Source organism: Gambusia affinis, linkage group LG14, assembly GCF_019740435.1.
Source record: "Gambusia affinis linkage group LG14, SWU_Gaff_1.0, whole genome shotgun sequence".
In the NCBI taxonomy this organism is placed as follows: domain Eukaryota; kingdom Metazoa; phylum Chordata; class Actinopteri; order Cyprinodontiformes; family Poeciliidae; genus Gambusia; species Gambusia affinis.
Window position 1 is genome coordinate 16,687,326 of NC_057881.1, and position 15,169 is coordinate 16,702,494.

Sequence of the window (15,169 nt, forward strand, 5' to 3'; positions counted from 1 at the left end):
ATTGATTTCAGAGGGTTATCTTTTATTTCAAATATGTGTAGGAGTTCCCCTGTGTAAATTAAAGCAGCTTTCAAGGAAAAAAAATAAATAAAAACAAGACAACATCTATGTTCGGAAGAAATAAAATGTTTTGAGAGTGCTCGGCATTTCTTTTTTCTCCATTTGTCACCCCTGTCCTACCTGAAGAAAGAGGCTGGGAAAACTTTATCCGTTTGCTGCTACTGTGCTGTCTGTGTCAGCCTAACTGGGTTACACTATTCTAGCCACAAATGCAATAGCTAAGTGCAAATAAAAAATTGGATCTGGAAATGGTCAGTGTGTCCATTCACTCGTTTCACCTTAGAAACCGTTGATAATGCTCCAGACACCTTCACCTCTTCAGAAATTCCTAGTGTCCAGCCACACTTTCTCTTCACTCAGCCAGTTGAATAATGAGTACTAAACAAGCTCAGTATTGACAATGAAGTGGAAAGTTGTCAAACAACAAAGATTGGAGTGAAAGGAATGATGTCAGGATGAATGTAATAGTTTTTGAGGCTAAAACAAAGGGATATCCAACCCAGTCCCAGTGGACTGTTTCTGCTTCCATTCTTCTTATTTTTAAACTGTGTCTCCTTCATTATGCCTGAATACAATGAATAGTTTATTATGAGACATCTGCGGAACTTGCCAACATCCTATCTGGGTCCATTTAGCCATTTCAATTGGCTGTTAGAACAGGAACATGTATGTAACATGCAAGACGCAAAACCATTGGGACCTTATGTTGGCCACCTTTACTTTATTCATCTAAGGTTTTATTTTAGTCTTTAATTACAAAAAAAAACAAAAAAACAATAGTCCAAAATTTTATAATGTAATAATGATTTTTTGAGTACTAAATGAATTCACCAAAGTCAAAAATAAAATGGTTTTATTTTTGTTGTGCATAACCTCTGTTTGTAATATTCCAATATAGCTCACAAAGAGTTGATGGCATCAATAGAAGCAGATATTGCAAACAGTAGGAAACTGATCTTAGAATAAGAATATCTACCTTGGGAGGTCAGTAATCCCACTAATCCTAAACATAAGATAGGACACACACCTATATACTCTAAACACCAAGTCAAGGGCACAAGAAGGGAGATCTAAAGCTCTCCCTCATGACTTCTTGAATAGCTACAAAGTCCTTTTTTTTTTTTTTCAAACAGTCCTATATATGTCCACAAAAACACATTTACAAATACCGAATAAGTTGTTGTCCATGGTGTCTCCCCTCTGCTTCATTACTCTCCCATGCAGACGATACAATCTCAAAGGCAGCACGGAGGGAAGGAACTGGGGAGGGGAGGTTTCTGAGCACAGCTGGAGATCGTCTGAGACTTATCTCGCTAGCAAAGAGCCACGGAGGAGTGGAGTGGAATGACGGATGGTTGGAGTGGGAAACGCACTGACAGCCACCAACACGCACTTGGCAAACACGCATACACAAGCATATGCGAAGGTGCACTTCCTGTGTGTTTTTTCTAAACTCATGGGGCAAGCTTTCCTTGTCTTGTAATGATTTCTAAATAGGGCCTCCTTGCCCAGGGGTATACTTAATTGCCACACACTGGCTGGTGATGCTAATGTGCACTGACAAATGAGAGCAAGAGGCAGGGAGAGCGAGGAGGATGTGGTAGTTGGACTTGTTTTAACTTTGACTTAGCAAGGGCAGGAGTGACTGTCACTCATAGCCCAGTGTGACGCAGCCTTTTGCCAGTGATGTTTAGAGACAAGATGGGGGGGTTAATGTAAGATACCGGGAACAGATGCTAGCACACCGGATCACTTGTCCTCCTCTCTTTCACACGCACACATCAGCAAACACATCCCCTTTCCTGTCAGGCTCTTGTATTCTTTGTCCACTGTGCTGCCAGACATTGCAGTAAACACCGTTCCCTCCTTCTACTACACACCCACTTGTGCAGGAGAATTCTTGTAGCATGCTCTTGTGACTGTGTGCATTTTTCTAGTCAAGTGAGGGGTCTAAAACAATTTAACTGCACTGAACCAGAGGACCCAGCAGGCTGTCCACGAAAACACAGGTTTATCTTTGGCCAAAATTGAGGGCGTTTCTGATGCCGACCACAAGATGGGATTAGTGAGAAAGGGGCCAAAAGAACAATAAAAAATGGATTTGAAGGACACATCTCTTTTCTGCGATGTCTTGACTGTGTAGACTTTACAAGGGAGCACCAAATATGGGACTGTGTAAATGTAGAAGAAAGTTTTAGTCTTTTTAGAATATTTACTCTGTGCAGTCCAGTTGGCTTTCATGTTACTGGGAGGGCAAAGAGATCCCCCTCGAGGTGTTTTCTATACATCAAAGTAGAGAAGACTCTTTCTCTCCCCCTGCTGGGGGATCAATCTGCAGTTACCAAATTGGAGACGTTAGAGCAGGTACCCCCTCTTGACTGAGGACCTCACTGTACCACATGAAAGCAGTACAGTTAATACAGTTAATAGAGACTTGATGGATCACACACTGCAGGATTTATCAAGTCAATTAAAGCCAGCTGACTACTTTAGACTTGTGTAAACACTTGTGGCAGCAATAGTTTGAACAAACATACCACTGTGTGAAGTGAAAAGACTAGACAGCTAGATAACTGAAGAATAAATAAAGATAGGTAATTAAAGAAAAGAAATTGGGTGGGGATTAATACTTGTGGAGGACAATGTAAGCATTACAGTGTGGGTGCATGTGTATGTGTGTGAGTGTGCTTCTGGAAAGCCTCCCTTAGTGTATTAGAATAAATAGCCTTGTCTATCATTGAAGGCTGTTCCTGGCAAACAGATTCTCCTCACGTCAAGCCAGATGAACACAAATGAGGTCCCATGAGAAGACATTCCAGGGGAAAGAGTGTCCCCATGCCACATATCATGAAGGACATCGTACGGGTTAGGAGGAGGTGTGGGTGATGGACAGGGCGCAAAGCAAGGCTTCATCAACCATCAGCAGAACCACATAAATGCATAGCCCTGTGTTTCACTTGAACTTAAATGAACTGAGGCAACAACATAAAAATATAGCTCACCTTCATTCTGTGATGCAAAAATCCCCCCGGAAAAGCAAAAAAGAAAAACATTTGCATAATGGGAGACAATCCGTTATGCTCCTTGCTGCTTGCTATCAGTAACCTTCTGTATGACTCAGTGTGTCTCTGTTAGTGACAAATACCATCGCCTCGCTTCTGAAAATGGGTGGAAGGTGCACCCACAGCACGATCACAGGGTCACAACATAACCAGCAGTTGTCAACCACTATGATACTTTAGTACCATTCTATTCCTGATCTGAAACCTTCCACATGTTAAAGCTCTGTACTTTGCTGAAAAGTAATTATGGTTCTGTAAGATCCAATTGGAATGCAGCTATGATATACATGCTTATGCAGTAGCAAAAGGATGTAAAAAAAAACAAACAGGACTACTGAGGGCTCAGCTGGCTGGTTAGTCAGCACATGGGTCACAGGACTAAACTTTGCATGGTTGAATTTAAAGTACACTACATTTATTCAAGACATTCTTTGGTACAATAGCTATAATTTTATTTTCCTTTTCACATCCTGATAACACTTGATAAGCAATTTTCTTTAATTGGAGTTCATGTGATACACCAACACAAAGCATGTCTGAGGTCTTTGCAGTTTCCAATGTGTTTTCATCTCAACTTCATCGCTCTCAGCAGCCTGCATGTCCCCAAGTGTAGCACTCCCCAAACAATTATGCCATCGCTGTCATGTAAAACATGTACTATTAATTTTCTTCCAAACAGTGTTTGTCATCGACATCACTAATTTATGTTCGTCTATCAAATATAATCCCAATAAAAAATACAGTGTACAACACAATGCTTGTTCATGCAAAACAACAATCGCACAAAGTATTGTTCACAAAATGGTGTATTTTTTTTTTCAGTGTACAATGGCAGTCCTCCAAAGCTTAGAATAGGTAGAGACTCTTGGATCGTGACAAAGAGATGGGGAAAAACAGTGTGTTATATTAACATGTTTTATGAGAAACAATAATGAATTTATTGCTGTTGTTAAGCCTTAAAGTTAACAGCAAAGAATTGGAGTTAGAATTTATTGTGTTTACCCAGAAATCTCCACAGGGCGTGCTTGTCAGTGGGGAAGCAGTGTTGTATTTTACTTTTATTCCTAATGCGCATCATTGAAGCAAGTCAAACTGCTCGGAGGGGATTTTCTATCCACATGCATGTTTCTTTGTGCGTCTTTTTCCCTTTGTCAATGCAGATTTCCAAAGACTCATGCTTATTCGATATCTTAATTACAATTTACTTCTATGGTTCAAGATGAACCAAAAGCTCAAATTCAACCTCCCGTCTCCAGATGGTTTGCCGGTTTCTGCCATGGAAGGTGTTGAAATTACTCCACACTTTAGAGTTCTCTTCCTGAGAAAATGGTGACACAAAGAAAAACTATATTTTCTCACACAGGTGAACCATGGTTCAAGTCTCCACACATGGCTGCTTAAATCAAACTTGCTCCAAACGGGATGTCACGACTCTGTTCACGCTGAATTTCATTCTTGCCAATACACTGACGCATTGGGTACATGTGTGAAAAGTCAGTGAGCAATATCAGAAAAATATGCGTATACATATATATACATTTTATTTTATTATTTGTTTTGTGTTTGAAACCACCGGAGTCGGGTTCAATTAAGCTTTGTCAGATGTGCGCAGTCTGAGGTTGACAGTTGAGCATTTTTAAATCAGCACGCAACTCCAACTTCGAAACAAATACGTATCCTTGCTCGCACACACACGCACACGCCTACACCAGCACACTGAAAAATGCAGGCCTTTCACAATTGTGTCACATCACTGAGGGCACAGGTGCACTGTGGGACGCCCGTCTATTTTCTGCAGTTAATCGATCACATGAACTCAGTGGAGCTTGACTGGGAGTCAGTGGCCCAGAGAGTGATGTAAACTATAGTAGTGCGAGTGTGTGTCTGTGAGTCTGTGTGCTGCTGTAATGCATCTCTGCATTCCATTATTATGGAATTGCCCTACATCCATTCAAAAAGCTACAAGAGCCTTTGGAGACACATTGTAGCTCTCAGGCTTTTTTTTATCTAGTCTTTCGCTCATATCATATACAGTGTCAGATGCTCTCCTACTTCACATATGCACCTTAATGCTAGCATGCAGTCTCAGAGGGCTACTGCACACTGGGAGGTCTTTTGTAGATGGCTAATTTGCCCTACTGGTGCTTCAACCTAATCTGGCTCGCTTCACCTCCTCAAATGTTTTACTGTATGTATGTATGTATGTATAAATCCACACAGAACATTTGATGAACTGGAGCTGACTTTGGAGAGAAAGCACAATTATAACTGTACTGAACACAAATTGCATTTTATTCTAGAATTTCATATAACTTTTCTGGCTGCAGCGTTTGATTTTATTAAAAATGAAAAATTCACACTTATAAAAAAAAAAAAAAAAAAGCAGCAACAATCCTGCGATCTTCTTAGGTTTTTGGTGTTAAACAGGTACACCTACGGGTACTACTGTATTTCGGCACACATTTTAAGCTATGATGTTGGCAGTGTACACTGGAGCTGGGCAGAGGGTTCTGTTTAATGGAAGATATGTGCTGTAGTTTAAGTTTACCTTGATTTATGACATTTTTAATGGCATCAACAGGAAGTTGGCTCAAGTGCTGAAAACCAATCCATTCTGATACAAAGCGACCTGTGGAGAAACCAGGAAAGGATTTTATTGTTGACGTGTGTAGGGGTGTGTGTGTGTGTGTAGGGAACTCTTCTGGAGCATAAAGGGGCTCAGTGCTGAGTGAGAGAGCTATAGCTGAAGAGTACAGAATACTAATTCTGCTGCCACAGTCACCCTGAGTAGTCCTTTAAACACACACACACAATCCTAGTCCATTCTTTTTAGGAAAAATCTCCACAGCAACTGTATTCCACATCGCACAATTACTCCGTCAAAAGCAATGGGCATGTGTGTGTACATCCATTTTTCATTTTTCCTACGTGTGTTTTGGTTAAGGCTTATCAAAAACACCTGTATGCACCCAGCGCCAGAACAGTATGAAAATAAAAACCTCTCACCCATGCTGCTACCGACACAAACAATAAAATTCACACTATTCTCTGAGCTCTAATTAACAGTGTAGCTGTTGGTATTCCACGAGGAGAAGATGAGCCGCATGTGTGGAAAAGAGTGTGAGAAAGTGTTTGCAAGTGAGTGACTCCTGGGCTCCTGCTCATGGCTAGAGTGATTTGGCCCCAGGAGTCTCCAAAATCCTAATGAATTCTCTCTGCGATTATTTTCCTACAGACCATACTCTGCTGTATCTATACTGCCCTCAGTAGTGCACATATAGGTTAATATACAGTCCTGCCTGGGTGCATTAAAAAACAAATCCCAATAAAACCAATGCAAGTGTTTTCCATAACATTCAAGATGATCATTTAGCTCTTATGCTGGCATGTAGACATGGTTTTCCAATAGGACAGCTGCATAATGGAGCTGAAATCTTAGTAGGAACATAATGTTTACCTTTCAATAATTCACATGTTTAAATGCAGTAATTTGACAGTTTTAAACTGCATTAGCCATTTAGCAAGCAATAAAGCAGAGTGTGGCCAAATGCTAATTTACAAAAAGGTATAAGCGAGTGCTAGCTTTTATATTGCCATGAGAAAAGGTGTCCATTAAGATTTTGTTATGCGTCCGTCTCATTTGCCAAAGAGGTAAATAGTTTGTCCCGGAAACTTGATAAGTTACATTTTGTGTAGGATTTAATTAGAAAATAAAAACAAGCTCAATTTGTTTTGGTTTCTTTTTTCCATATTTGGTTCTGTGAAAAGTAGCTGTTCTGGAAAAAAAATCCAAATGTACCATGCATGTCTGTTTTAGGACTATGTGAAATTAATCTCAATCTCATTTTTATGTGAATTCTGTGTCATTTAACCCAAAAGAAACACAACTGAAAACAAATGCGTTTTCTCATTGGGGGGCAGGCAAACGAACGTATGTAAGATGGGGATGGAGGTAAGGAAATAGATCAGACCAGGGGGACAGACGAACGTAAGTCCGAGGGGAAAGACGACCGGTAGAGCAGGGGATGAAAGTAAGAACGGCAGGGGAGCAACAGGATATTTACGGCACCTTCGTTCGTCTCACTCAAAAACTCGTCTACCAGCCATGTACCTCCACGATGATTTCCGCCACCCCTTTGTTCAGACCGGGATATATAAAATTCATTGTGCGGCTTGTCCGTAAAGTTACCCCTACACTATGAGCATCAACTACTCGCCCGCCGTGTTCAGTCTTTCCGCTCACCTGTATAAATACTCCCGCAGCGCTCTTCCCACCGTTTGCTTTCAACCAGCAGCTCCCTGGAGGAAAAAGGCTGCCGTACTCCAGGCATTGCGCCAGTCATTTTAAGGATGCCTATTGGTCCTCCAAAAAAGATGAAAATCCGGGCTGAATAATATAACATAAATTAATGAATTAATGAAATTAATGAAACTTTGAGGCAGTTAAATTTTCCTTGAGGAATTTTAATAATCGAGGTACTCGAATCAGTCGAAGAATCGTTTCAGCCCTGCTTTACATCATTAAATCCCGTGATGGCATGTGGAAAATATGACAAGAAAGCTTACAAAAATAGAAAAAAGAAAAAAACAAACATGTCACTTGACTGAGGTGGTAGAGACTGTTACATAAGGGACTGGATGTTCCATTTTATCATTATTAAAGAAGTTTATTCATTGCGAAAGAAAACTAATAGTCTCAAGACATTTCTTGAACAATGTTTTCTAACCTATGCTAGGAAGAATTTGACCCAGTTACTTCCACAATTTATTACAGAAACAATTTCAAAGTTTCAAATTCTTCAACCTCTTTCACCAGGAGCAGAAGGGGTGACGTCCGTGACCTTCACAGTTAAAGGGCTCCCTGTATCCTGGTTCAGATCATAACTTTAACCTTGTACATCCTCCGGTTCTCAATCACTATGACAAAAAGGGGCGAGTGCAGCATCCATCATCCATCACTCTGACAGCAGTAGCACCTATTCCGTATGAGCACATGCATCCCAGCACATGAGCAATATAATGAATAATAAAGAAAAGGCATAAATATCCTACAAATTTGATCACAGAAGTGGTTCAGATATAGAGGGAATTGCATTTCTTGATTAACTCAAATCCATTTTGGTTCCCTGGCACGACTGTGCCGAGGTGCTCTACCTACACCTCAAATGTTGGGGACCCATAACAACTGTATCCACTGAAGGCTAAATGGATGAATTATACAACATGAAGTATTGACGGTTGTAGACGGTGTTACCTGTGGAACCTGAACATACTGAACTACCAAATCTATTCTATTTCACAACCTTTACCATAATAAGAAATTCTAACAGTGGACGCAAACTAAAATAAAATATCCTTGAAAAGGTAAAATAAAAAAAATGTAGCAGCACTATTAAAAAAAGAAAATTAGAATCTGTCTGGATGTTTCAGTTCATGTCTTCTGTCTTTTTACAAGTTTTGAAAAGTTGGAGAGATAGACGGAGGAAAGATAAAACTAACAAAACATGCAGATGCAGCAGACATACCGCTATACGTTTTCCACCTAACATGATCTAGTTGAGGTCATAAACTATCTCTTCTCTTGAGCTATGAATATTTCAGTGAAAAATTCAAATCAGGTAGGAAAACATAACCAGTGCACCAGAGACCAAAGTAGATACAAACACATTTGCTACATTTTTGTACATAAAACATATCAACCAGTTGATATTTACAAAACTTTCTGAGGTGACAGTGCCACATGCTGAATGTGGTGGTATTGCAAGAACGAAAAAAAAGAATGAATACAATGAAAAAAAAAAAACTTTATGCAACTGCCTTTGTTTTATAAACTCATAACCTCCGTTATACATCACATTATACCTCCTAATAACAAAGTCAGGTACAAACATAATAACATACAACATAAATAAATTAAAATAGAGATGAAAGGGTAGGATAAAAATAATCAGCTTGGTTTGCAGTTTCCATTGGGTTTTTTTCTCCTTAATATCTAATTTATATGGAAATGAAAACATGTTTTTTGTTTATCCATATTGTATGTAGTTATAGGTCTCAAATAAGTCCAGTGTCAGATTAGCAAATAATTTTGATGGACAGAGCCATAGGACCTCAAACTAAAAACATTGCAGATGGACTACAAACTGTCATATGAGAGACATTTATTTCAGATATTTTTTTTTTTTTATTTTCTTTCCAGTGGAAAGATGGACCAAATTACTTCTCCTTCTTCTTGTACTTCTCCTTATTATAATTATTTTTTGCAGGTACATAGTGTTCATGTTTCCACAGGTCGGCCACAGCTGTGCCAACTATAATTTTGTCATTGTAAAATTTAATTCGGTGCAAGTAACAATTCTCATGGTAGCTAGATTTACTCCGGTTTCCTCCCACAGTCCAACCAAATGCATGTTAGTTTAATTGGATATTCTAAATTGTTCTTTCAAGTGTAACTGTTTTATTTGGTTTTGGTAGGCAGATAGTAGAACTGGGCAAGTAGATCTTTCATATCTTTCCATTGACACTAAGATGAGTATTGGTATCAGATCAACGTTTGCAATTTCTCTTCTATGTCCAGTAAATTGGTCAATTTTTTTCACCGAGATTAATATGTCAAATATGCATTTTTAATTCGAGAGCAGTACTCCATACCGTATTTTAATGTTTTCATTCAGAACGTCTGCTTTCTTTCAAATACAATCTGCTTAAGTCCCTCACGACTGCAGATTCACTCCAAAACTGTCTAGGCAAACAGAACATCTCGCTCTCTCAGCTTTCACAGTTTAATCTGTGATCGGAGTTGAAATTTTTATTTTAGCAAACCAATTAAGCCATTATCTATGCAAGCAGCTGAAAAACTATCTTACTGAAGCTCAAAAATGTACACTTATGTAAGGATGTATGCCTCAATCATAAAATATTAATATGACTGAATATGGTTACACTTTTGTGTAAACTGAAGAGAAAATGGCATTCCAATTAGGTTAGATGTAGAGTACAGAAGTTATCCTAAAAGACATAAAAAATGCATTGGTGTGTTTTAGAAATTTAAGTATTTTACTTCTGTTCTGCTACATTTCTATTTCAGTCAGCAAATAAAAACAGTATTTTTCCATATTTTTTTTTCTTGTATTTTATCAATCATTTAAAGTCAAATCACCAAATTATTATTCAATAACGGTATTTCAAGAAAAAAAAAAATCTGTATCAGTTGGTATCGACGATGCAAGCCCTGGATTTACTTGGTGCCCGTTCAACACCAAAAGTATTGCACACCTTTAGTAGATGAATGCATTGCTAACACTAACTATAATTTTTACTAAATTGAATTATCTAAGCACAAACTATGTCCATCCATCCATCCATTTTCTAACACCCTCACCTGTGAATTTATGTGTTAAACTGATGTATCTGGTAATATATCAGCAATGAAAAATTAGCTGCAGACAGCGTCACTAGCCCTCCAGTTGATAAACACATGCCAATTTGCATCTGTAACTACCTCTATTAGCAATGGATCATTTATAATATCTTTTCTGCTGTCATACATGGCAACAGCGTGCATCAAAATCATGTCAGACATGATGGGTGATGGATTTATCATTACAATCATTCACATTCACCCCATCTCAGACGAGTTACCGTCAGGCCTACAGATTGCATAATTTGTTTGTCAGACTCAATCCATCTGCTGCTCATCTCATATTGGGTGGCAAAGATCGGTTCTGTCAGTTCCCTGTCTGGCTGCCCCAGGTTCTCCTCAAAGTGGGACATGATATAGAAATTGTGAACTCCCTAGCAAGCATTCTGATCAAATAGCTGAATCGCCTCAACTGACTCTTCAACGTGGAAGAGCCTTAGCTCTACTTCAAGATCCCATGGATGATGGAGCTTTTCACCATATGCCCAAGGGGGCGGTTGGCCGTCATACAGGAAGACAGCGCTTTTCAAGCCTGTATCTCACACTTGTTCTGATGAACCATATCTGAGAACCACTGTTGAGATTCAGAAAGTAATTGTCATACATTTATCCCAAAAAAACCTCTCACAGACACCCTTTGGTTTCACAATTTAAAATGTATTCCTGCACATAAGACACAGAAGAACAAAAAAGTTTACATTTAAGCTCTCCTAAATGTCTCATACAGAGACAATGAGACATTAAAAGAAAAGAATTAAAAAGTATCAAGAATTTACAGAAATGATGAGATATGAAAAAAAGTTTTCTTCCAACAGAGATCCGAAAGGAACAAATAGCAAAAGTTAAGTTGAATATGAGGATATTGAAACTCGATGTCCTTTTGTAAGGCTTGAACCACACCCTTAAGGCCAGCAAGGCTTCTATGAAGTTCTGGCCAGCAAGTGAAAGATAAGAGCAGATAATAAACTAGGTTCGAGACATATGATATAGTTCCTTAGTATCTTGGTGAACTGGTATGATTCAGATATTTCCTGTCAGCTCAGAGTTTCCATATCGCTACTACATTATAATACAGTTAAAATGGGGAAAGACTATCTTGCCATCAGTTATTTGTCTGCCTCCTTATTTCTCCCTTTGTGAATTTATTAGATGATATGATCTCCAGCTGCAGAAAGCCTAAACAAAAATAACCTTCCTAGAAGCTAGGTGAAACTCTCGGAGTTCTACAGATGAGTTTACTATTCAGGCCAAGTTTTTTAGAGGGATCCTGGTTCCACATAGATGATGTTGCTCTTAAAGAGGCCTGGCAGTTATGTGCAATTAGAGACAAAGAAAAGACAATTTAGAATCTCTGGTATATTAAATATATTCTTCCAATGTGATTTTAATGGAATAAATAATCTAGTGGTAGTGATGAAGGCAAATGATTAAATATGCTTCAGTGTATGCGCTTGTCACTTTTCTGTTTCTGCAAACCGATTATTTATGTACTTTGCTTAAGGCACACAGAAATTATGCAAATGAAAGAAGCAATCATCTTGTGTATAAACGGATTATCTGCTTCGTGTTCAATGTATCAACGTATAAATGACCATTTGCGCAAATTTGTGCCTGTCGTTGCACATCTGATCCCCTCCGCACTGTGTAAACAGACCGTTTCATGCACTTGTGCCGTACGCACACAATGATGCGCTGCCTGTAGAGCGGTACTGTAGGAGCCACACCTCTTGCCCACATGGGGGAATCTCTAAAATATAGATCAAAAGGCAGAATTTCTGTCAGGCATTACTAATCTTTTGATGAGAGGTTTAAAAGGCTTCCTTTGAACTGCCTCGGTTTTTAATTAAAGGGCAACATGCACAAGACAAAATTCAAATAATAAATTCTCTATCAAGCAGAGAATTTTGACCTCCCGAGGTGATATAAAAAGACAGGGAAACAAGAAGATCTTCTCTCGTCTGTTTGTCGACTACACAGGCAAACAACTGCACACATAAGATAAAAAAGCCCTTTAAATATTAACAATGTTTGGTCAACCACATGCCATTTCAATATGCATCAATGTACTTTGTTTAAAATAAATACCTGCACAGAACCGATATGAAAATGATGTAAGCGAGACAGAAAAAAACTTGAATCATAAACCCTACCTTGCCTGACGTCTCTGGGTGCTATGGCGATTGCATCGTTGGAATGAAGTTCGGTTACACAGCAGTCATCAGGGACGAGGGAACCGTTGCTGAAACTGTGAGGAGTCTCTGGAAGTAGTGGAATCGGCGGCGCCATGATGTTGTGATTAGGACAAATGCAGCCTGTTTGCGTCATCCCACAAACATCCCCTTCAGAGGTCTCCTGGTTCCCATTGGGGTCCGTCCGCAGACACTCCTCAAACCAACGACAGAGCACGCCGCAGGTGTACTGACTGGAGTTCTCGTTGTTAATGAGCAATACCTCCACCAGCCTCTGCTCCACCAATTCGTTTGTTACCTGAGGCTCATCTGCAGCAGGGTGTCTCGTCAGACATAACTGAACAAAGTTTTTATCAAACTGCAGGAAGGAGTAGGGTCTGTCTGAGTTCAAGGGGCTGCCGCAGAGATCAATAATCTCCTGATCCCTGGCTGTTGCCGTTTGTAGATGGAGAGGGCAGCTTTGATTGACTAGGTGGTGGTCAAGAGACAGGAGCATGGGGTGGTGCATTTGGCAGATGATAGGGTTTCGGGTGAAGCGGAGGTAGAGGGAGTACTTTGTAGGATCTGGATTTTCCAAGGACCACGAACAACCAGGTGTCCTGAAGGGAAAAAGCTCCCGTAGGGAGAAAGAACCATAGAGCACCCCTGCTACAAGGCTGGAGCATGGTGAGGAGATGGGTGAGGGGCCCCCTTCTGCCCCTGTGCTGGGGATGCTTTCGGCAGCCCCATAGGCAACCTCAGCTAGGGTAGAGAGAGGAGCTAGAGCGAGGGCAGACAGAGCAGCCAGGGCCCCAGCCACGGCCAGGAGGGAGGACAGCACAGACAGACACACCCCACCAGCAGTGTTCATCCTATGACATTTGTCCTGCAGGGGGAGAAAGAGAAGAGAAATGATCAACATTGGACATATTTGGTAGCATCCGTAAACAAAACTGACAAAAATCAACATGACACAGACAAAAGACAGACTCAAATGTGTTATACAAGTCGATATTAAAGACGCATGTCTGGTTGAAAGCGTTTCTAGAATGATTTGTGCATCGCCTTAGAGGATTACAAAACCAACTTTATGACAGCAGTTCTACTGAAGTTTTTCAAACGCACAGACACACAAGAACAGTCAAAAACACAAACACATCCCTGCTGGGCTGGATTAAAAGGGCTGATGACTTGGCTGTTGAGACATGCACTGTGGGGCCTGCTCTACCCTTTCCTGCTGATATGTGCGCGTGAACAGATTTGTGCACACAAACAAACTTCCATGCACACACACTCCCGTCCCGCAGAGCAGCTCCCCTAAGGTTCTGGCAAACTATTACCATCACTGACACAGTGAGGGTCCGCCAACAGCCTGATTTTGACTTACAGAGTGTGCACACACAATACCAAAAAAACACGCTCTCTGCATACAATATTTTTCTTCAACCTACTTGAAGAGTTTCTACTCTTGCCGTATGTCTACTTGATCATGCAAGACATACGAAGCATCTTGGCAAAAATGCAATTTCAGGAGGTTTTGGAGAAAATGGGGCATTCTTGTCTCAACAAGCAATACCAAGTTGAGAATACTGTTCATTTATCTGGAATATTGGCAGTGAAATCACACCCCTGCATTTCCTCAAATATCTTGAAGCAATTTAAATGTTAAAAATGAATAACATGACCTCCATGACTTAAGTATTTTTTTAACTTGCGCTTAAATTTTGATTATCCCTCATTTGTATGATTTTAACGTTCCCTCAACTTACTAAAAATGTTTTCATATTAATAGAAATGAACAGAAGAATAGATGGTACAGCGCACAAAAGGTATTAATGTCTCCATTTTTTATTTTAAGGCTTCACAAAACATTGAAAACCCAGAAATCCTTTTATGATATCTATTGGTGATGCACACTTTTTGTTGCCACTGCCAAGTTAATGTTAGACAACACTTTGTAACACAACCATCATCAAAATGGAAAAGATTGCTTGAACAACTGGTACAAGTGCAAGTAAGAATCTACCTTCTTGAGCCATGAAGCTGTTCTAATAAGTTGTAACCCTCCCTGTTTCTAGTGGCGTGTCTTTTAATTTATTACTTATTTCAAGCTGAAAGCAGTGACCAAGGTTACCAAATATGATATCTCTATGAAGAGACCTAATTACAGAACCTGTGTGCGTAGCTTTCAAGCTATTTCCCCCTTGTTCCTAATTAATGTCACACACAGTGTTACCCAGGATTTTCTATAAGAGTCTCCAGAATTGCAAACATAGTTCACAAAGTGTCAAAAAGAGAGCACTGAAAGGCAACTGTGTTTCTGATGCAGGAGGGGTAAGTCATGGTTGAAAGTCCATTAAAGGCAGCCAAAAGCCAGGGAGATGAGGAGGAAGATTTAAAGGTAGCAGAGCATTAAAGGGACAGTAATTAAATAAATTATTAAAATAAATAAATAAATA

The 15,169-nt window shown here is 39.7% G+C and overlaps 1 protein-coding gene across 2 annotated transcripts in view; it reads right to left on the reverse strand.

The window, feature by feature from the left end:
* The window catches only part of adgrb2 (adhesion G protein-coupled receptor B2), a 227,120-nt gene that overhangs the window by 167,017 nt on the left and 44,934 nt on the right, over nucleotides 1–15,169 (reverse strand). For both annotated transcript variants that reach the window (XM_044138723.1, XM_044138722.1), the window contains exon 2: nucleotides 12,693–13,596. In XM_044138723.1, the coding sequence (XP_043994658.1) occupies nucleotides 12,693–13,596 (904 nt within the window). The remainder of the gene's footprint in view (nucleotides 1–12,692; nucleotides 13,597–15,169) is intronic.